Here is a 23,792-nt window from a genome sequence, read left to right as displayed (position 1 = left end):
CAAAGACGTACAGGTTTGTAGGTTAATTGGCTTGGTAATTGTCCCTAGTGTGTGTAGGATAGTGTTAATATGCGGGGATCACTGGTCGGCCTGGACCCGGTGGGTCGAAGGGCCTGTTTCCGCGCTGTATCTCTAAACTAAAAAACTAAACACGACCTTTAAGGCAGCAGTAGAGACTCTGTAAAGTCAATCCCAACTTTTCTTATGTTCCAACTTCATTCGTAAAAACAAGTTTTTATGTTCTTCCTGTGATCTCATGGGTTTTTCCGGGTGCTCCAGTCTCACCCACATTTTCTCCGGTTGCTCCAGTCTCCTCGCACATTCCAAAGACATTAAGGGTTGTAGTGTAATTGGCTTCTGTAAATTGTCCCTAGTGTGTCGTATGCAAAACTGGGATAACATAGAACTAGTGTAGGAGTGATCATTGGCTGGCACGGACTCGGTGGCCCGAAGGACCTGATTCCACACTACATCTCTAAACTAAACTAAATTAAAGAGAATCCAGTGAAAATTATAGAGGCAGCAATTTATATAGTACATCCAGTGGTAGACTGGATGACTTTGCAGATATACAGGGATCTAAAACTCAGGTGAATGAATTGTAGACAGTGATGAAAGAATTAAATTTGTGTTAAAACAGATCAGCTTGAATAAGATATCTTGTTCCTTTAAACGAGAAACCATAATTCGATTAATCTTGCGATACAAAAATTAACCATGTAATTAACTGAGTAATAAATCAATGTTCTAATTGTTTATGTTGCGTGCACCATCAGTTGCAATACATCAGTTGATAATGTTATCTGAACCTTAGCGATTATATTTCTGCCTGAAATCACTTTCTGGCATTGATTCAATCCAAAGTCTTCAATAGAGTTTCGGCTTTATATAGGAGTGGTCCTTTCATTTCCATCCAGGCTTCCTGATAGCTGCAGTAGCTGTCAGTGAATTCCAAATGCTTGACATCTAACAATATCAACTCATTAACAATCGGTTTTATTATTCCTGCAGATTTATTGAGAAATAATCTGAGGTTGATTACAAGGACATTTTTTGATAGTACAGATTAGAGTACATTGATATCCAGAGACCAAACAGAGGACATTGGGGAAATTAAGAGTTGCACAACTTGCTTCCACAATAAGGAAGAATATTTTTTAATCACATAAATTGATAAAATCTTGTTTAGAAGAAAAATTGCAAAACTCAGCGGGGAAATACAGATGCAGGAAGATAACGTAGTTACCAACTTACGATATGTGAAATGAAGCACTGAAAATTATCTTTTGCATAGATAACAAATGCAAATTAATGATTCGCGTGCTAAAATTTCAGTGTAACACAAACACGTGTGATTTTTTTTTAAATCGCAATCTGTATACCCTCAGATTACATAAAATCAGTCAACAGACAAATCACAACAGTGCCTAGCAGCAATTATTTGGCTAGTTTCAGCTGTACAGAAATAATAACTTAATATAATGCTAATTAACTCTAAGTTTAACATGAAAACATATTTCAGTCAGAATACAAGTCAACTTTATTTATCTTCTTTACTTTGTACACCAGCACATTTCACCATTTACCTCATATCAATCCCCCTCACCTTCCACCCTGCATCACCACCCACTGTGGTATACAGGGTATAATGTAACATAGTTTATCAATTAAAATGTCATTTACCAAAAACTTGAGTTTCAGCCATTTAGTGAAAGAACAGGTGAAAGAAACTGGCATTCTTAAAACAAAATTATATGCTGAAATCTTATCTTCATTAGTAGTTAAATTCAAGTTTAGATTGACCATAAAGAGGTCAAGAAGCCAACAACTTTCAGTCACCAAAATGTTTTAATATATCTTTAAACATCTTGCATGTGTTAATATTTTCTCGATTGGCTTGAATCCTGGACAGCAGGTTCTTGGTGGTAAGCACATGCTACCGGACACTTTATACTAAATGATGATAGACACAAAGCTGGAGTCAATTTGGGCATTATTTGCGCGCCATTTACTGGTCACGATGCACGACGCGCACATGGCATGCATTACGCGCGCATGGCACGTGGTGAGTCATGTTGGCGTAGACAGTGACGCGTGGTAGCGCGCGGCGCCCCAGGATTTTGGGATTCTCATAATCCTCACTCGCCACCTGCGTGACGCGCAAATGACGCCCAAGTGGGACAGGCCCTTAACTCAGCGGGACAGGCAGCATCTCTGGAGAGAAGGAATGGGTAACGTTTCAGGTCGAGACCCTTCTTCAGGCAATGGTAATGAGCATATGTTAAATTCTAGGAAGATTCTACAACTAGGTTTGTTTCTTGATTTAACCAGACCTATAGAGGCACTTTAACCCACAGAGTACTGATGACATACCTGTTTCCCTGAAGATCACTTAAAAAGGACAAAGACACATTTGCCTCATTACATAAAATAAATCTTGGAATATTTTACTTTTGGATAATACCGAGCAACTGTACGTTTTTACCAGGTAAAGAAATGTTTTGACATGTTCTGTACAACATAACCAAGTGAAGATTGATGAGTGCAATACCACAATTGGTGCAAATTAAAGTTTATATTAATTGAAAGTTAACATTGATTAATAGATAGCTTTTTAAGCTTATCTATTTTTATTTTTGAATCTATAAACTGTGAGACTTTTTCTCAATTGTGGGAGATGTTTTCTTTTATGTAATGAAGGCTTCTTTTCTCTTTTTAAGTGATCTGGAGGTTAGTACACTGTGGGTTAAAGTCCTCCTGTGGATCAAGTACAAACCTGATTATAAAATCTTCCTGAAAGTGAACATCTGCCGGAGATGTTTACTGGAAGGTTTTATTGGATGAGCTATGTGGTGACGTGAGGTAGGGGACAGGTTTACAGATTTGCCTGATGTCACCAATTGGACACTGAACTGTATTACCCCACTTGCACTAAGTGTGTGGAATGATCGGGACAGAGATGGAGCTGTGACTGGGAATTAGAAGTTGAAGCTTTCCTGCTGGCCCCCAGCAGACTCTCAGTAAACCAGATCTGTTCAGAAAAGTTTCTGACTTGGTTTAGTGCATGTCTTTGTCTTAAATATCACTGAGTGCACCACAGTGCCTTCTTTACATCCATGAATGAGGCCCATGTGACAGTCAGGTGGCACCTCAATAAAAATGACCTGGTTAAGATTACGGAAAAATTGGAAGTGAGTGGGAATTTTGCACACCAATGTTATCTGCCCCCAACTTTGTTCTCACTGTAGCCAGGTGGTTTGAATTTTCCCCACTGATTTCACAATTGATGTGTTTCCCACAGACCAAGTTAAATTTGCTCTGGGGGACCAATGATGTGACACTCCAGTTTCTATGCTATTGTAAAACAATCACACATTATTGTTTATGTTGCTTGGATAGTATCTCAGGTGGATTCAGAACATGAAGCAAGGATAAACCTGAAAGCAACAGAAAAACACAAAAACTAGAAGGAAAACCAATCCTGTCCACAAGTATACCAGCTATGGTGCTAAAGAGGACTTTCCCCAACACCTCAGCACTTGCCAGAAATGTGTAATGGGTTGCCTGTAAAAGAGAATAAGTGACAAAGATTAACAATTCATCATCTGCTACAAAAACTATCTGCATTGTCTGATACAAGCATGAGCAATAATTTTGCAATCCCTGAAATAACTATCTTAATTCTTTGTTCTGATTTCCAACTTGGTTTGTCACCTATTTCCTGTTATAATTTTTTTTGATATCATTCCTACCATTTGTTGATTGAAGCCGAATCAGAAACCAAAGTGTAAGAAATCGGCACAAGACTGTCACTGTCACTAATTCTCAGTGATCAGTATCACTGTTTAACAGGTATGCTCAAGGGCCAGTCTATTTTCTGACCTGTGGCATCACGCCCAGAAAATAAATTCCTGTGCACTCATAAAAGTACGACAGCAAAAGTGTGATGAAAAATGTACAACAGCAAAGGGTCAATGCTAAATATACAAGAGGATAAGTGAAGCAATAAATGTACAACAGCAAAAATCCAATGGTGAATATATAATAGCGAATGTGCAGTAACAAAAGCATGACAACAAAAGTTCAATGATAAATATCTGACAAAAAATGTGCAGTGATAAAATACCAAAAGTAAAAGTGTGATGATCAAGTAACTAAGAGAGGTTTCTCCCAAGATTCTGCCCATGTTACGTCAGTTCCTTAAATATCATGGGAAAGTTGCCAGGGGCAACTTATCTTGCCTGGACTACACAAATACACTTAAGGACACAAATTATACCCAATTTCAAGCCGCAGGTGATTTTAGTAGAAAGCATTAACAGATGAAGGATTGATGAAGGATCATTGATAATGTAAACGGAGATGACTGATACTTGGACACTTTCCTGAGGTACGGCATCCAGTATCTGCATTTTTAACAAACCTAATAGGCATTTTGCATCATTTTATTACCACAAGTGAGCTGCAATTGGCTTCAACGCAACCTGAAGTTTTGAAACAATCCAAGTTTCTTTCGAACATGGAAAAGAGGGTGCTGGAGTAGCTCAGCGAGTCTGGCAGCATCTGTGGAGAACATGGATAGGTAACATTTCGAGTCGTGACCCTTCTGCATCTGCAGTTCGTTGTTTCCACAGGAATATACTTGGCAGATCCTAAGGTGGTTCTACCACTTATGGGAATTTCTGAGAAAACAAGTGGAAAGGAATGTGGACACACACCGCATATTGGTGGGATAGTTGCAAGGCAGTAATGATCAGAACCAGGATGTCCAATGGATTCCCAACTATTTGCAACACTGAACACTGAGGATTATAAAGTGTTCTTGATATAAGTGGTGCCAAGATGTTAAGGAGGATTTTAAAACTGAAATCACCATCTCAATCTGCAATCTACTGAACCAATAATCCAGTGAATGTGACTTTTCACTTTCACTGTAGCACTTCACATCTGACAGGCAATTAGGGATAGGCTATAAAATGGTGGCCTTGCTCAGGTCTTCAACATTACCTACAAATAAATAAATAACATAAATTTGAATATAGCTGAAAAAGCACAAAATGTGAAGGAGTCTCCCTGTTGTAAATATCCCACCTGGCAACAATTAATGGTGCCTACAATCTGCCTACAACAGGTCTTTAATTAAAATAACTTTAAAGTATTTTTTCCTAGCTGCCAAGTTCCCTTGGGCTCAGCTGAGTTTCAAAGGAAGTTGTGAGGAACTTTGTAGTCTTTTAAAAGTTTTTAAAAGGGCACCTTTGATGATTTTTCCTTGGGATCGATGTTTGCTCCCAAAGAGAAATGATGTAGGCGGAATTCTGATAGAGTTGGGGTCTACCCTCCCTCTCCCACACCATTTTGTGCCAGAGGACTTGAGGGTTTTTGTCTCAACATAGCTTCATGTCAGCTTGTATATCTATCAATGGTGGATATTTTCACAATACAACAATTAAAAAGATGATGAAAATCATGGAACATGTCAGTAAATCAATTGTGATCAAAAGATTCCATAAAGCCTAATGGGCAATCTAACATTAAAGTGAATAGCACCTTCAGCGGTTCGTTATCTAAAATCTGACTCGGTTAACAGTAATGTTTATTTAGTTTAGTTTATTATTGTCGTGTGTACCAAGGTACAGTGAAAAACTTTTTTGCTGCGCACTATCCAGCCAGCGAAAGGATTATACACGATTATTATCAAGCTGTCCACAGTGTACAGATCCAGGAGAAAAGGTATAACTGTAAGTGCAAGATAAAGTCCAGTAAAGTCCGATTAAAAATAGCCCAAAGGTCTCCAATGAGGTAGGTGGTAGGTCCGGAACACTCTGTAGTTGATGATAGGATGGTTCAGTTACCCGATAATTGCCCGGAAGAAACTATCTCTGAATCTGGAGGTTTTCAAACTTCTATACCACAAATAAATGATAGGTTTACAATGGTGTTTATGTATCTGGAACTGAAATGAGATATCTTGTAATATACTTATTTTTTTAATGATACTGTGGTGGAAATATGAGAAACTAATTAATTAATTAATAGGAAGCTAAGCTTTCTGAACAGATCAGTGAATGATATTTGTTCACCTTTGAAGTAAATACAGACTGTATATAGTTATCACCACCCTAGTGGTTATGTCTCATAATATAATTGCCACTAAACTCAAACTCTCAAAGTTAGTCTTGGATCTCCTAAAAATGTTTCTATAGATATTTTTGCTAGAACATCAACAACATGTGCAATCATCTTGCTCATATCCACAGATAGTTGGTGGTCTTTAGGGGGGGCATTGTGGTGCACTGGTAGAGTTTCTACCTAATAGCTCCAGAGACCGGGTTCAATCCTGACTAGAAGTGATTAGTTTATTTTATTTTAGAGATGCAGCTTGAAAAGAAGCTCTTCGGCCCACTGAGTCCATGTCGACCAACATCAGCTAGACTCTAGTTCTATCCTACACACTAGGGACAATTTACAGAAGCCTATTAACTTACAAACATTCACGTCTTTGGAATATTGGAGGAAACTTGAACACCCACAGAAATCCCACGTGACCACAAGGATAACATACAAACTCTGTACAAGTAGCACCCTTGTCACGATTTAGTCAGGAACAAACCTGGGTCTCTGGTGCTGTAAGGCAGCAACTCTACCGCTGCGCCTCTGAGCTATCTGTACAGAGTTTATATGTTCATCCTGTGACCTTGTGGGATTTCTCCACGTGCTCCAGTTTCCTCCTACATTCCATAGATGTGCAGGTTTGTAAGTAAATTGGTCTCTGTAAATTTCCCCAGGCTGCGAAACCGGGATTACAGAGAACTAGTGTAGGGGTGATCGCTGGTCAGCATGGACTCGGTGAGTTGAAGGGCCTGTTTCCACAATGAATCTTTAAACTAAACTAAACTTGTTTTTCCTGCATGACAACCGTAACTGGACCGATAGAAAGTAATATACAATGTAAATCATTTAAACAGTTTCAAAACTGCAATAATCACATAAGCTGTACACTGTTAAGAGCAGTAAGGTAGTATTAAATAGCCTTTTGTTGTAACATGGAATTTTTCTTCTATTAGGGATTTTTACATTTATTTTTTAATCCTTCCATTGTTAGATGCAATGCCTTGTATACAGTACATTTTAATGTAATAGAGAGGTCTCAGTTGCAATCCTGGACTCACTTTGAGTTACCTCAACATAGAGGTATTCTTTTTAAATTCCATGATCAAAAGAGTTACAAGATTTAACATTAAGATTATTTTGTGTATTTCTTTGCTTTGAGGCCCGATCAAAAGTTGATATTTTCCTTTGACAGTAGCTCAAAACTCTTTTGATACTACAGTCAAAGCCTGTGGATCATCATTTTCATGTTCATAGTCATAGGAGCAGAATTAGGCCATTTGGCTCAAAGCATCTCCTCCACCGTTCAATCATGGCTGATCTATCTTTCCCTCTCAACCCAATTCTCCTGCATTCTCCCCGTAAACTTTGACACCTTTATCAATCAAGATTCTATCAATCTTCGCTTTAAAAATAACCAATGACTTGGCTTCCATAGCCATCTCTAGCAATGAATTCCACAGATTTACCACCCTCTGACTAAATAAATTCCTCCTCATCTCCTTCCTAAAGGAACATCTTTTTATTCTGAACCTGTGCCCTCTTTCTTAGACTCTCCCATTCGAGGAAACATCCTCTCCACATCCACTCTATCCAGGCCTTTCACTATTCGGTACATTTCAATGAGGTCCCCACTCTATTCTAAACTCCAGCAAGTACAGGCCCAATACAGTCAAACGCTCATCATACGTAAACCCATTCATCCCCAGGATCATTTGTATTAACCTCCTCTGGACCCTCTCCAATGCCAACACATCCCGCACATCAGATATGGGGCCCAAAACTGCTAGGCAATCCTCCCAATGCGGTCTGACCAGTGCATTCTCAAGCCTCAGCATTACATTGGTATTTTTCAGCTTTACATCCCGACCTTTATATTCGAGTCCTCTCGATATAAATGCTAACATTGCATCTTGCTTCCTTACTCCCAATTCAACTTGCAAATTAACCTTTTGGGAATCCTGCACCAGCAATCCCAAGTCTCTCTGCACCTCCAAGTTGAGTACTTAGGAGCAGACAGTAAATACGCCAAAGTCAACATGGTTTTGTGAAAGGGAGATCCTGCCTGACAAAAACTCATATGTCAGGCTGTTATTCATCGATTACAGCTCGGCATTTAACACAATCATCCCCTCCAAGCTGGTTACCAAACTCGCAGAACTGGGTCTCTGCGCATCTCTCTGCAATTGGATCCTCGACTTCCTCATTCACAGACCACAGTCTGTTCCTATTGGTGGAAATGTGTCAGCCTCGATAACAATCAGCACGGGAGCTCCTCAAGGCTGCGTGCTCAGCCCCCTGCTGTATTCACTCTATACCCATGACTGCGTAGCCAATCACAGTGCGAACTCCATCATCAAGTTTGCTGATGACACCACTGTTGTGAGGCATATCACTGATGGGGATGAGTCAGAGTATAGAAGAGAGATCGAGCAACTGTCCATATGGTGCCAGCGCAATAACCTGGCCCTCAACACCAGCAAAACCAAGGAACTGATTGTGGACTTTGGAAGGAGTAGGAGGGGGACCCACAGCCCCATTTATATCAACGGGTCGATGGTTGAAAGGGTCAAGAGCTTCAAATTCCTGGGCGTGCACATCTCTGAAGATCTTTCCTGGTCCGAGAACACTAATGCAATCACGTCGCAGCGGCCTCTGCAGTCCGTCTGTCTTTTTATTATTTTTTGTCTTGTTTCAAGGGGAATGTGTGTGTGGGGGGTGTGGGGGGCGGGGAAACTTTTAAAATCTTTCCCCTGCACAGAGAACCCGACCTTTTCCTTGTCGGGTCTCCGTTGTTGTTGGGGCTGCAACGTGGAGCGGCCTCCAGCAGGAACGACCTGGGGCTCCAGTCACGGAGCTGCGGACCTACTCACCATCGTAGAGCTGGCCTAGTTCGGAGCGGGTGGAGCTGTTGTGGCGCTCGGCTGCGACCGGACCCCCGGAGATTCGGAGGCGTACCGCAGGTCTGGTGGACAGTAATACCGGGAGCCCGCGGGTCCCTGCTGGGAGACCGCTTTTAGGGGCTTACGCAACGGCGACAACGCCGGGGGCTTTGACTCTGACATCGGGGAGGGGAATTGGGGAGTGCAGGGGAGAGATAAGTTTTAGCCTTCCATCACAGCGAGGAGGGGATGCGCTGTGAAGGATGTCTGTGTAAATTGTGTTGTGTCTTGGGTCTTTTTATTGTGTGTATGACTGCAGAAACAACATTTCATGAGGTTCAAATGACAAATAAAATTGTATTGTATTGTATTGTAAGAAAGCTCATCAGCACCTCTACTTCCTGAGAAGATTACGGAGAGTCGGTTTGTCAAGGAAGACTCTCTAACTTCTACAGGTGCACAGTAGAGAGCATGCTGACCGGTTGCATCGTGGCTTGGTTCGGCAACTTGAGCGCCCTGGAGAGGAAAAGACTACAAAAAGTAGTAAACACTGCCCAGTCCATCATCGGCTCTGACCTTCCTTCCATCGAGGGGATTTATCGCAGTCGCTGCCTCAAAAAGGCTGGCAGTATCATCAAAGACCCACACAATCCTGGCCACACACTTATCTCCCTGCTACCTTCAGGTAGAAGGTACAGGAGCCTGAAGACTGCAACAACCAGGTTCAGGAATAGCTACTTCCCCACAGCCATCAGGCTATTAAACCTGGCTCGGACAAAACTCTGATTATTAATAACCATTTTCTGTTATTTGCACTTGATCAGTTTATTTATTCATGTGTGTAAATATTTATATCATGGTATATGGACACACTTATCTGTATTGTAGTAAATGCCTACTATGTTCTGTATGCTGAAGCAAAGCAAGAATTGCATTGTCTTATACAGGGACACATGACAATAAACTCACTTGAACTTGAACTTGAACTTGAACTTGGAGTCTGTTGGAATTCTTTGAGGAACTAAATAGCAGGATACACAAAGGAGAGTCAGTGGATGTGGTTTACCTGGATTTTCAGAAGGCCCTTGATAAGGTGTCACACGTGAGGCTTCTAAGGATGATGAGAGCCCATGGTATCGAAGGGATGATACTAACATGGATATCAGGTTGGCTGGATGGAAGAAGGCAATAAAAGGGGCTTTGTTTGGTTGACTGCCAGTGGCTAGCGGTGTTCCGCAGGGGTCGGTGCTGGGGCTACTACTCTTCACGGTACATATAAATGTTTTGGATGAGGGAATTGAAGACTGTGGCCAAGTTTGTAGATGATACGAAGATAGGTGGGGGGGACAGGTAGTATGGAGTAAGCAGGGACTCTGCAGATTGGGAGAGTGGGAAAAGAAGTGGCTCGGCAGCGGCGACCCGACCTCGGAGCTGGGGCAGTGTTCCGGCGGCAGCGGCGACCCGACCTCGGAGGATCGGCCGCGGGCCCAGTGGACGACATCGTCGGGAGCTCGCAGGTCACAGGTTGGTGACCTGTCCTCCGGAGCTCCCGCAACAACAGCTGTGTCCACTGGACTGGAGGGCCGCAGCTTCGGCAGCTTCGACCACCCCGGGCCAAGGAGTTGAACCGGCCCATTCGCGGAGCTCGGATTCAGCCGCGGGACTGACATTACTTACCATCGCCCGGTGTGGTCACAACATCCGAAGCCTGGATCGCCTCCGCGCAGAGGGAGAATAAGAAGGGAAGAGACAAAGATTCAAGACTTTTGCCTTCCATCACAGTGAGGAGGTGCCTGGTGAACTCACTGTGGTGGATGTTAATTTGTGTTTATTGTATGTTTTTGTCATTTTTACTATATGTAGGACTGCAAGGCAGCAACATTTCTGTCAGACCGCAAGGTCTGAATGACAATAAAGGCTACTTTGACTTTGACTAATGGAATACAGCATAATAAAGTGTGGAGTCATGCATTTTGGTAGTATGAACACCAAACTCTCTTTTGTCGAGCCTGCTCAGATTCAGATTCAGATTCAGATTCAATTTTAATTGTCATTGTCAGTGTACAGTACAGAGACAACGAAATGCATTTAGCATCTCCCTGGAAGAGCGACATAGCAAATGATTTGAATAAATAATAATAAGTGATAATAAGTGTCCGGGGGGTGGGGGGGTGATTGGCAGTCACCGAGGTACGTTGTTGAGTAGCGTGACAGCCGCCGGGAAGAAGCTGTTCCTGGACCTGCTGGTTCGGCAACGGAGAGACCTGTAGCGCCTCCCGGATGGTAGGAGAGTAAACAGTCCATGGTTGGGGTGAGAGCAGTCCTTGTCGAGCCTGCTATTTACTTGCTCAAAGAATTCCAACATTTGTCAGGCAAGATCTCTCCTTCACAAAACCATGCAGCTGACCTGCCTATTTTATCATGTGCTTCTAAGTACTTGGAAACCTCATCCTTAATAATTATAATCTTATCAACCACTGGTCAGGCTAACTGGTCTATAATTTCTCCTCTTTTGCTTTGCTCCCTTCTTGAACAGCGGAGTAGCATTTGCAATTTTCCAGTCCTCTGGGACCACTCCTGATTCTAGGGATTCTTGAAAGATCACCACGAATGCCTCCACAATATCTAAATGTTCTATGTATTTTCTCAAGAAATAAGCAATTCTAATTGTCCTGTATCATTAGTGCATTTCTCCCTAAATTTTCTCATGGTGCAACAAGACATACACGTTTCTACAACGGCTCTGAATCATTTGGCAATCTGTTGGAGGAGAACCATTGACATCTTTATTCTTGTGAAGTATTTTGTGTACCACCGTATAACTTGCTATAGTTGCAGCATTTGCAGTTTTGTATAATTGACCATGATTTCAGGCCCCAGTTCAGGAACGTAAGCTAAGATGACACTTCAGTGCACTATTGAATGCTACAGTGTGAGTGGCATCAGATGATCTGTTAAATTTGTCAGCACTTCCAGTTGATTCCAGTTCTCTAACATTACCAAGTTGTAGGATCTTACCACATACAGATTGGCAGCTAATTTTACATAGCAGCACATTTAAAATTATTAATTGGCTGCAAACTGCTTTGGTCAAACTGAGAACATGAAAGGTGATATACAACTGCAGATTTTTTTATTAAAACCTGACAACTTTTATCTGCGGCATCTTTACAAATTTCATAGCTGGCAACTGTTGACAACTTGCCAGAAGCAAGCTACAAGATGAAGTTACGAGATTTTTTCTCAGTAAAGCAAGTGACTAACCACGCCAGCTGTGCTTTCCATTCTTAGAACCATGAATCTTCTCCAGAAAATGTGTATTTATTCTCAATACAAATTACAATTTTCAATTCTCAATTACAAAATACAATTTAGCCTTTGCTAATGAACCACCAGAATTAACTAGATTGTTTTACTATATTAAAAGAAAAAAAATAATTAAAGTCAGTAATAACTTTCATCTCATTTACCAGCAATTATTGACTTACATTTACAAAGAGACAGATAAGAATTACAAAGGAACAGGAGAAAAACCTTTATTAGTATAGCTTTCAAGTTTAAGTTTGGAATTCCCAAATTTGTTTAAAAAAATACTTACATACAGATTGTTTTTAACAACTATTATGCTGTTTAATCAGATTCACCAGTAGTCTTGCCAAATATCAGATTCATAACCTCAACATTTTAGTAGCCTGCCTATCACACAGTTCTTTTTATTTGAGAACTTTTACTGCATGAGATCCCATCTCCCTCTCACACACTTGTTTCTGCTACTAATCACAAGGAATTGTATAATTCCCTTAACACCTTTAAAAGGAAAGCCATTTCCTCAATGAATTAACTGTGGTTAATAGAAATGTCACTTTATTTTTAGGGAGAAGTACGTAAACCAAATAATCCGATTAGCATTAATTTATTGCAACAGTAGTTGTACTTTCCATTCACACAATTTACACCTGATTTACACAAAGGCAAAATTCCCATCAGTTTCAAAGCTTGGTCCTGCAACATTAGCTATAGTCTATTAAGGTATCAGGATTCTTATATAATATAGAGACAAGCTACAAGTCTAATTAATATTTTTAGTTACATTAATGAATGTAGGTTTTTAAATGAAAATGTCAGTGTGACAAATCACTGCTTAATGTTAGATATGAAACTGACCGTAGCAGAACAGAATGAAAGTTCGAAGATTCCTTTTGTCACTTTTAATGGCAACAAGATGTTATCTGCTTCTGTTATACCAAAAAAAATCTGTCATAAAAACCCTTTGGTTTCTATATCAATAGCTCAATAACACAAACTGAAAGATTAGGTTTAATTTCTTGATCTAATTTTCATCTCTACACATTAAATACCAAGAATAGAATCTACCAGATTCTTTCAAGTTATTCAGAGCTTAGAAAAAACCCATGACATTTTCCTCAAACATGCACCATGTAATGGCACTTCAATGAAATGAGTAAAAAAACTGAGCATTTGGTCTTCCATAATAACATGTCTGACAGACCAAACAATGGCTTTTTGAAGTGCCAGGGGAATAATATTTCTATTCTCCAGCACTATAGTTGATAACAAATTCATCTATGAAATTAATTCATTTTTGACATTTGTTTGAGAAGGAGAATATACCATTGTTGCCTTTTAATATTAAAGTGTGTCCAAAACTTTTCAGAGCCTGCGACTGGAACCATAAACGTTAATCATAAATAGCAGATGAATTTGTGCTAAAATCTGAGAAAACCAGTTCTACAACCCGTTACCATCCTGAACCCCTTTGCATTTAAAAATTGACCTTGCAGACTGGCAAGTTGTAATACAACAAATCTTAAGCAATCACGCAACAACATTTCGTTCAGACCGAAAGGTCTGAATGACAAATAAAGAATTCAATTCAATTCAATAATCCAAAGAAGTAACATTTGCTATATTTGGCTTTGAATGGTTTGAAGTGTGTTACTACCTTTTTTCATATGCAATGTTAGTTTTGTTGCAATTATAGGATTCTACAAAATTAGTGTGTGATCACTGGATATCATTCATATATTTAGTTTACAGTAATACATAAATACTTTTTACCTGCAGCATCTACAGAGCAATGTCTTCATGAAACTTTCATTATTAAATCCTATTAGCCCCAACTGCAGAAGTGGTGAGCTAAAAATGATTTCCATTAACATGCAATAATTCTGCCACAATCATTATTTGTCATGGTAAAATGAAGTGTGTTGCTGTACAGGTTACAACTCAACTAGGTAAAATTAAAGCCATATTTTAAAGAATCAAAATACCCAAGACTCATTTTAACTAAATTAATCTGTCAGATCAGATTACATGTAACATAATGATATCATATTGATCTATTGACCAGATTACTCCCAGTAACTGTATTGCTATTCTGTAGCTCTTGTCGTCTCCACAGGAACATGTGGTAATGAGAAATAATGATTCTGTACTCAAACACAAAAACATTGTCATGTCATGACTAGCATTTATAGACATCTAAATCATAGCAATAACTCTCCATATTAGCTCTAAGAGGTTGGATAAACTTGGATTGTTTTCTCTGGAACCGGAGTGGTTGAGGGGAGTCCTGGTGGACATTCTTGCCATAGAGGGAGTACAGAGAAGGTTCACCAGACTGATTCCTGGGATGTCAGAACTTTCATATGAAGAAAGACTGGATAGACTCAGTTTGTACTCGCTAGAATTTAGAAGATTGAGGGGGGATCTTATAGAAACTTATAAAATTCTTAAGGGGTTGGACAGGCTAGATGCAGGAAGATTGTTCCCGATGTTGGGGAAGTCCAGAACAAGGGGTCACAGTTTAAGGATAAGGGGGAAATCTTTTAAGACCGAGATGAGGAAAACATTTTTCACACAGAGAGTGGTGAATCTCTGGAATTCTCTGCCACAGAAGGTAGCTGAGGCCAGTTCATTGGCTATATTTAAGAGGGAGTTAGATGTGGCCCTTGTGGCTAAAGGGATCAGGGGGTATGGAGAGAAGGCAGGTACAGGATACTGAGTTGGATGATCAGCCATGATCATATTGAATAGCGGTGCAGGCTCGAAGGGCCGAATGGCCTACTCCTGCACCTATTTTCTATGTTTCTATGGTGCATATAAAATTGTGAGACACAGTTAGAACCTTTCTTCCAGGGTTGAAATGTCAGAAACTAGAAGGCATAGCTTTAAGTCAGAGTAAACGTTTAAGGGAGATGAGTGGGGTAAGTCTTTTTTACAGACAGGTTAATGGGTATCTGGAACACGTTGCTAGGGATGGTGGTGGAAATAGATAAGTAGTGGTGTTTAAGAGGCTTTTAGATAGGCATGTGGATATGCGGGGAATGGAGGGATACAGATCATGTGTAGGCAAATAAGATTAGTTTAGCATCATGTTCAGCTTGGACATTGTGGGCTGAAGGGCCTGTTCCTATGCTGTACTATTCCATGTTCAATGTTTTGTCAATTTTACTTTCCCCCAACATGCGAACATTTCCATGAACAATGATTGCAATCTCAAAATAGTCGGGGTTCATAGTCATTAGAAAATAATATGGTTATGAATGTCTGTAATCAGTGTAAAGAAAAACTTGCCCTGCAAGTCCCCTTGTTCCCCTCTAACAGTCTTTGACATTTCCACAAAAGGGTTCTGACTGTCCATCTATGCTCTCATAATTGTACCCACTTTTACTAGTCTCCTGTTAATCTCCGATGTTCTAGAGAAACCAATCCAAACGTGTTCAACCTCTCTTTATAGTTAATACCCTCTAACCAAGTCAGCATTCTGGTAAATCTCTTCTGCACTGTCTCCAAAGCCACATCTTTCTTGTTACAATGGAGTGGCTGGAAATTATATGCTTTCATCCTTCCTGTATGTAAAAGATATGGATCTGTGCTCATTTTGTACTATATAGATCTGCTGCTTTTAGCCTTAGTTAATTGAAACCTTATTACAAAGATGGTAGTAGAACAGATAGAACTTCTGTTTGCTGTTTTAAACTGGTAATTTACCAGAGGCATTAATCAATAAGAGGAATTTGGTGGTTTTCATTACTATTTTATCCGAATGTATATATTTATAATATTAAAGTTTTATAGTGGCATGAATGTGTAATGGAAGAATTGCTCTGTATTCAATAAATAAGAATGATGGGGCAAAGCCATGCAAGAGATAGGTGGATACAGATGAGGGGGAAGGAGGGGATTGACAAGTGGATGGTGCTAGTGACAAAAGCGAAAGGTGAACAGGAGACAAAAGGTTGTCAGATAAAGAAAGAAGATGAGGAGTGAAAAGTAAAGCTGGAGGGAAGAATATGGGTGGAAGGTGTCAGAGAGAACGGGAAAGAGGGGACTGAGAGGGAAAATGGGGACTGGGGATGGGAGGGTGGTCGATCAGCATATGGAAGAAGGGCAGGGTGGCAGGGGTGATGGGAGATGGTTTGAGAAATGTGTGCACTCTGGGGTGGGTGGGGAAGAGAGGGGCAGAAAGGAGGAGGGGGGTATTAATTGAAATTGAATTCAGTGTTCATACCATTGGGTTGTAAAGGGAATATGAGGTGTTGTTGTTCCGCATCTTGTGGCCACACTCTGGCAGTCGAGGTGAATGGACAGGAATGGGGTACTGATTGGGGATGATCAGTCATCATCACATTGAATGGCGGTGCTGGCTCGAAGGGCCGATTGGCCTACTCCTGCACCTATTGTCTATTGACAGAAATGCCAGTATGGGAATTGGAAGGTAAGTTAAAATAATTAGCAACAAGGAGCTCAAGCAGAGTTCATATTCTTTGATGAAATGGTTGCATAGTCTATGCCTGGTCTCGACAATGGGGAGAACACACATTTATCTCCTTTTCGCCTCTAGCTTTTGACACTACATCCACCCAACCTGTCAATTGCAACCCATCTGCTCACACTTCCAGGAAAATAAACTGGTACCAGAGCCAGAATGAGAGAACAATACACTTCATTCATCGAAAAACAATGCGTGAAAAGGAAAAATCACCTAAGTGGGACAGTCCCATAATTCTTCTGTGCACTCTTCCAGCTTAACAACAGTGTTCCTATAGCAGGCTAAATAAAATGATACACAATACTCCAAGTATGGCCTACTGTAGGGGTTTAAATGGAACTGCTGGTGTGAGTAAACAAGGGGGCTGAGAACACATCCTTGCGGAACACCAGTGTTGAGAATTATCACAGAGGATGATATTCAAGGTTTAATTTAATTGCCACATGTACCAATTAAGGTACAGTGAAATTTGAGTTATGTCCCCTATCCTCACTTATTGGGGTCTGTTGGTCAGGAAGCCGAGGGTCCAGTTGCAAAGATGAGTGCTGACACCGTCCCGCTAGTTTGGTGATAAGCTTGGATGATATTACTGTGTTCAAGGCAGAGCTGTGTCTATGTATAGGAGTCTGACGTAGGTGTCTCTCCAAGTGTTTCTCTCGTAGGTGTGACCACCTCACTAAAGGTTCTATCTACGATGCTCTCAGCATCCCAGATGATTCTGCGTGTGCAACTCCAGCTCCAGTTCTTTGATATGGTCAGTGAAGAACTGCAGCGAGGCACACTCCCCACAGGTGAAGCCAGAGGGAAGTTTCTCTGCTCTCCCACATCCTGCAAGAATACCATTGCCCCAACTGCCATCCTGATTACACAGAAAAGTCAAAGATCTTATCTGTTCTTACCTATACACTTATTCATCAAACTGTGCATTTGAAAATCACACACCACTACTCTCACTAGGGCCGATTCAAAATGGCCACTCTGCTAAGCCTGACTTCCTTTTATTTTGAAACTAACAAGCCCTTACCTTAATGGCTGTTTATTAAATCTTTCACCGCTCCTCTTCTCAGCTTTGTGGTCTCTTGAGAAATCTATTATACTCAGACATTTTTAAAACTAACTGCGGTCAATGTTCTTAAGATAATGTTTTAATTTCCCAAGCAGATATTTTGGTTTGGCAAAATTACAAAGTCACTTATGTAAACCTTTTCAATACAATACAATACAATACAATTTATTTGTCATTTGAACCTCATTGAGGTTCAAACAAAATGTTGTTTCTGCAGTCATACACACAAGAAAGAACCAAGACACAACACAATTTTCACAAACATCCATCACAGCGCATCTCCTCCTCGCTGTGATGGAAGGCAAAGACTTATCTCTCCCCTGCACTCCCCATTCCCCTCCCCATGTCTATTAGTTCTTTAGTTAATTAGATAAGATAATTAGTTCTATCTTTCAAGTGAGCTATAATTTGAAATAAACTAATTATTTAACTCATGGTCTACTACATCAACTTGTAATCATTTATAAAGATCAAATGTTTGAAGAGAAAGGAACAACATTTATTACTCATATTTTAATGCTCAATTTAGTCCCTGAGTCTCACTAACAGACATGAACACAGGATATAACTTACAAAATTTGCCTTTATGCATCATCTCTAATCTGGTAACATATTCAGCCAATTGCAGCTATTTAACAATGTGTGGGACTAAATCAAACTGAGAGATATGACCTGAAGCCTGGATAAAGATTTTCAATTTAGGGAACATCTTAAAGAAGAGATGGTGTTTGAGATGAGGAGGTTTGAGGCAAAGGAGAAATTTGGGCACTTTCCTTTCATGAGACTCGTGTTATTTCCCCTTTCACGAGTTCTAGAATGGCCATCCCCTATCTAAGACTTTTCCTGGAATCTTTATTCTCAGGTATGATGAGGAATACTTTTTGATTAGCTTCTAGCAATATTTCCTCAAATGCTTACAGGTCATATTTCTAAAGACTAAATAGCATTGAGTATAGAAGCTGGGATGTAATGTTAAAATTGTACAAGGCATTGGTGAGACCAAATCTGGAGTATGGTGTACAATTTTGGTCGCCCAATTATAGGAAGGATGTCAACAAAATAGAGAGAGTACAGAGGAGATTTACTAGAATGTTGCCTGGGTTTCAACAATTAAGTTACAGAGAAAGGTTGAATAAGTTAGGTCTTTATTCTCTGGAGCGCAGAAGGTTAAGGGGGGACTTGATAGAGGTCTTTAAAATGATGAGAGGGATAGACAGAGTTGATGTGGACAAGCTTTTCCCTTTGAGAATAGGGAAGATTCAAACAAGAGGACATGACTTCAGAATTAAGGGACAGAAGTTTAGGGGTAACATGAGGGGGAACTTCTTTACTCAGAGAGTGGTAGCGGTGTGGAATGAGCTTCCAGTGGAAGTGGTGGAGGCAGGTTCGTTGGTATCATTTAAAAATAAATTGGATAGGCATATGGATGAGAAGGGAATGGAGGGTTATGGTATGAGTGCAGGCAGGTGGGACTAAGGGAAAATAATTGTTCGGCACGGACTTGTAGGGCCGAGATGGCCTGTTTCCGTGCTGTAATTGTTATATGGTTATATGGTTATATGGTTTATTGTGGGAATCAAGATTAGTCCTTACAAGAAGGAGCACAGTCAATATAATTTGACATGAAACTACATAACATAACCAAATCTTGGTCAGCTATCCATTTTTAAGGAAATACTTAAAGAAAGACAAAAGAAACATGGAAGAAACAAAATTCAGCTATATGAGTTAAAATTAGTTTCTTCCCTTTGCAATTTGGAGGAAATTTTAATCTTAAATAATAAATTATGTTGACAGTGTCCAATGTATTTAGCATTCTCCTATAGAAAACTTTGTGCCTTCAACCTTTTTCACTGCTATAGAAGTTGAGGGGCTTTTCTATAGGAACCTACGGTGCAATGTGGTGCTATTTCTGGCAGTGTGTGCATCTTGGTCAAATTTACAAATGGTGGCCATATTCCCTGCAGCCTACAGTGGCAAATCTGACAAATTTCTTGGCACTCCAAGAAATATATTTGCATAATTTAACTTTGGTGGCATTATAATTTGATCGCTGCTTACTTGAGATGACTGTACCCCGTTTAAGTTGACTGTCTCTCATAGCAAGAGAGTCAGCAGTGCATCCAGATAGCTCCTGGTCATCACACAGTAATCGGTATAGCATTCTTATTGCCTCTCCAGTGAAGGGCACTCTTCTCATTCAAATCTCCTTACTAATACATTCATTAATGCTTTGACTTGAAGGCTTCAGCAATCTACAAAAGCTTGAGTTTAGATTTTGTATTTTTACCCAGAGCTGTGACACTGTGAACTGAATTTGAATTATAGTGTGAACATGTGCCGTTAAATTTATTTCCCTGGACACACGGCACCACACAATCAGATATGATGAGGAATACTTTTTGATTAGCTTCTAGCAATATTTCGTCAAATGCTTAGAGGTCATATTTCTAAAGACCAACTAAATAGCAGTTCTGTATGGGTCAAGAAAAAGAATGAAAATTGACTGAGGTTTGCAGCCATTGTTTTTTGTTCTCTGATTTTAACAGGTTGAAAAAGATAAATAAAATGGGACCAGGGAGAAAAGGCAAAGAGGAGGATTGGGGGAAAAAAGTGTGTAATATTAATTAAAACTTGAAACCAGCAGTGATCTTTTTTTGTTCATTGTAATAATAGTCCAATGCCGAATGCTAATACTCAGGAGATAGCAGCAAAGAAACCTTTCTCGCAAGCCAGTTCCCCACCAATTAGTTCTACCAGTGCTGTGTGTGATGACGGGCTTTGTTTATCTAGCCTTGCTCATGGCTAGAGACAATACCTCACACTGCGGTACAAATAACTTGCATGATTTCCAATAGCCAATCTTGCTGAAGGAAAAAAAAGTGCAAACTTTTTTTGCTTTACTGCCACATAGAAAATGAACAATCCCTCAGTTCAATAGTTTTACCCTTGTTTTTTTTAGAAGGTGCCAAAGGAGTATAAGGAAGCCTCCACCACCATTCATTTTTTGTCCTTTAAAAGCCTAAAGGCCGAATATTCTCAAGAAAGCCTGAGACGTTAGGTGGACACATCCTGTTAACACAGGGCAATCAGAAAGACATGACTCACTTGAAATGTGGTGGGAAATTGTTTGAGTCTCGCTCCGGAACATTCTGATAAATTAATACGCCGTTTCTAGCCCTGCAAAAATTGTGACCATTATTTTTCATTGATCTATTATGTCGACAACACTTCTACTGGGCTCCCAGGATACTTAAAACCCCCCAGCATTTCTACCAAATAAATAAGTACAAATTTGGGGCTGCTATGCAAACTTGAATGTTCCAAACTTTCTGATAGGTATCTGTTGATGATTTTCCAATTATCCCCTGGCATTTAAATCCTTCTGGAATGAAGCAGTGGAGTGCTAACTACTATTTCAAGAACTATGTTTGCAGATTTGATAAGGTGTAAGATCAACATCTTTTATTTCAATGAGATGAAAGTCTATGAGAAGACAGGGTTTATAATATTGGGGACTTTTAATTCTTTTAAATAATAAGACCGTTAGGTCTATCGAGTTTCCTCTGCCATTCGATCGTGGCTGATCTATTTTTCCCACTCAACCCCATTTTCCTGCTCTCACCCCATAACCTTTTAAAACCCTTTCTAATCAAGAATCTCATCAAACCCCGGTTTAACAATATCCAATGTCTTGGTCTCCCTAGCCATCTGTGGCAATGGATTCCACATATGGCTTTTGAATAAGCAAAACAATTTAAAATATATTTAGTAGATGTTTACCGCTTTATTTTTATTGAAATAACTAATTTTATGGTTGTTGCACTTTTCAAAGATGTAGCTTGGCTGAGCAAGCTGTCAGTCATTCAGCATTTAACTTGTTCTGGTTCCCATTATGTGAAGGGATTTCTATGTGGAGGGCTTTGTCCTGGGCATCAGCGACGAAGATCATGATATCTTCCACAAAGAGATTTTTGCTGAGTGATTCACCCACACAAGTAAAGAGAGTGGATGAACTGCTGCCATGAAACGATTCGTCAACAACATATGACTTCTGCCTGTTCATGTTTCTGATGAAATATCATCAAGCTGAAATGTGAACTACAAAGATATTTCTTCCTACAAAGATGGTGCCCTACCTGCTGAGTTTACAGCATTTTTGTTGTTATATTGATAAGGAAATAACGTTCCATCCATACCCACATATTACAAGAGGCATGCAGCCATCCATTCTAATATTTTGCCATGTATACCTCACACCATTCCACTTTTCCCCTCAACATCACCGGACAGGTGATATTAAACTTTCAGTGATTATGAGGGTACCTTTTTATTGCAAGCATTTCATTATGTGCACGGAAAACATTTGAATTGGAATAAAATCGAAGCTAACTTTATATGATTATTTCCTGAAGATGAAATACGTCAGTTCAATGGGCTACATTTTAATGCAGAGTGATTCAGCAGTCTGGTCTGTAATTTCAGTGTGTTTGACTCGTAGCAAAGTTGCATGCCACTTGAAATGCCCTCTGTTTTTCTGATGAAAGTCTTTATCTTCTCACCAATGCTGAAATGTTCCTACGAACATAGAACATAGAAAAGTACAGCACAGGAACAGGTCCTTTGGCCCACAACATCCGTGCTGAACATGATGCCTAGATAAATTAACTTCATCTGTCTGCACATGATCCATGTCACTCCATTTCCTTCATATCTATGTGCCCATCCACCTCGTTGATGTCACTATTGTATATGGGTGTTTCTGTAATTACAGCACTCAGTATTGAAACTGAAGGTCTACAAACTTCCAGGTTATTTTCCTTTTTTTAAGTAATAATCCTGTTTCATAGCCTGTATTTTAAGTAGTAGAGATCATGGTGTATAGCCAAAATAATGAGATGAAGTATGTCCCTGTGTTTTTGTAGCTTTTTTTTTGTGACATTTTTCAAGCAGGATTTCACCAAATCCTTCAGCTAATTTATACCAGAAAGATCACATTAATTTTGCAATTAAATAACTCTATATAAGCCAAATTCTATGTTTATGATTTTCATCATTTATCACCTGATTTGATAGTTTTCTGATGTCTAAAGGTTTTGCAGCAAAACATGAGTAGCAGTGTCCATTTGGTCACGTGTGAAATGTGTGATTTAAAAGCAGTGTAACCGTTTTTATATTTATTGTTTCTTTTTCATTGTTTATATTTTGCGTTTAAGCTTTCCATTGAAATACTTAATAATGACGAACTTAAAATCATGAAATAAAAATCTAGTTTGCTCACCCATTTTATCGATCTCTAATTCTGTTGTCTATTTTCTGACCTCGTCAATACTATAAGGGTTTTTTTTTGCACTCGTCGTGATTTTTAAAAAGATTCAAACAACATGATTGTAATGACCCTGACCGGAACTATGGGCCTTGTGGTGGGTTACGTGGCAACATTTTGCAAGGGAGCTTAGAAATCAGTATAAGAGACTAGGTAGACAAAAGTGCTGGAGAAACTCAGCGGGTGAGGCAGCATCTATGGAGCGAAGGAAATAGGCAACGTTTTGGGCCAAAACCCTTCTTCAGACTGATCTATAAGAGACTATCCATGTGGTCACAGTGAGGGCACTCTGAGCTCTGAAGAATGCTGTGTTCACTTTCTTTTGCTTGGAATCATTGGTTAGTAAAAATATTTTTGCTCTTTTTCGTTCTTTTCCCGTAAATGTTGCTTCTAGTTTACCATAGAAATATTTAAATTCCGTTAAACTTTCATTACTTGTTGCTATGTTGTTGTAAACTGTGTGCGCTGTAGCGAAGGGAATCGAAAGTGATCATGTTCTAGATAATGCCATGTATCGTTGAAAGTATGTTGCTGTCTACACAGATGCATTTGGTTCTGGGCAAATTTCTAGTAAATTAACATGGAAATCGATAAAAGGCTTCTAAATTTGTTCTA

The 23,792-nt window shown here is 39.7% G+C and overlaps 1 protein-coding gene across 2 annotated transcripts in view; it reads right to left on the bottom strand.

Annotated features, from left to right (window-relative positions):
* Positions 1-1,141: 1,141 nt before the first annotated feature.
* Positions 1,142-23,792, bottom strand: part of mfsd3 (major facilitator superfamily domain containing 3) — a 109,807-nt gene continuing 87,156 nt past the window's right edge. The window contains exon 6 of one of the 2 annotated variants that reach the window (XM_033017556.1): positions 1,142-3,564. In XM_033017556.1, coding sequence (XP_032873447.1) covers positions 3,376-3,564 — 189 coding nt within the window. In that variant the 3' untranslated portion in view covers positions 1,142-3,375. The remainder of the gene's footprint in view (positions 3,565-23,792) is intronic. The other variant, XM_033017555.1, reaches the window with a different exon arrangement.

Source organism: Amblyraja radiata, chromosome 3 (assembly GCF_010909765.2).
Source record: "Amblyraja radiata isolate CabotCenter1 chromosome 3, sAmbRad1.1.pri, whole genome shotgun sequence".
Taxonomy (NCBI): domain Eukaryota; kingdom Metazoa; phylum Chordata; class Chondrichthyes; order Rajiformes; family Rajidae; genus Amblyraja; species Amblyraja radiata.
This window is presented reverse-complemented; position numbering and strand designations above follow the sequence as displayed.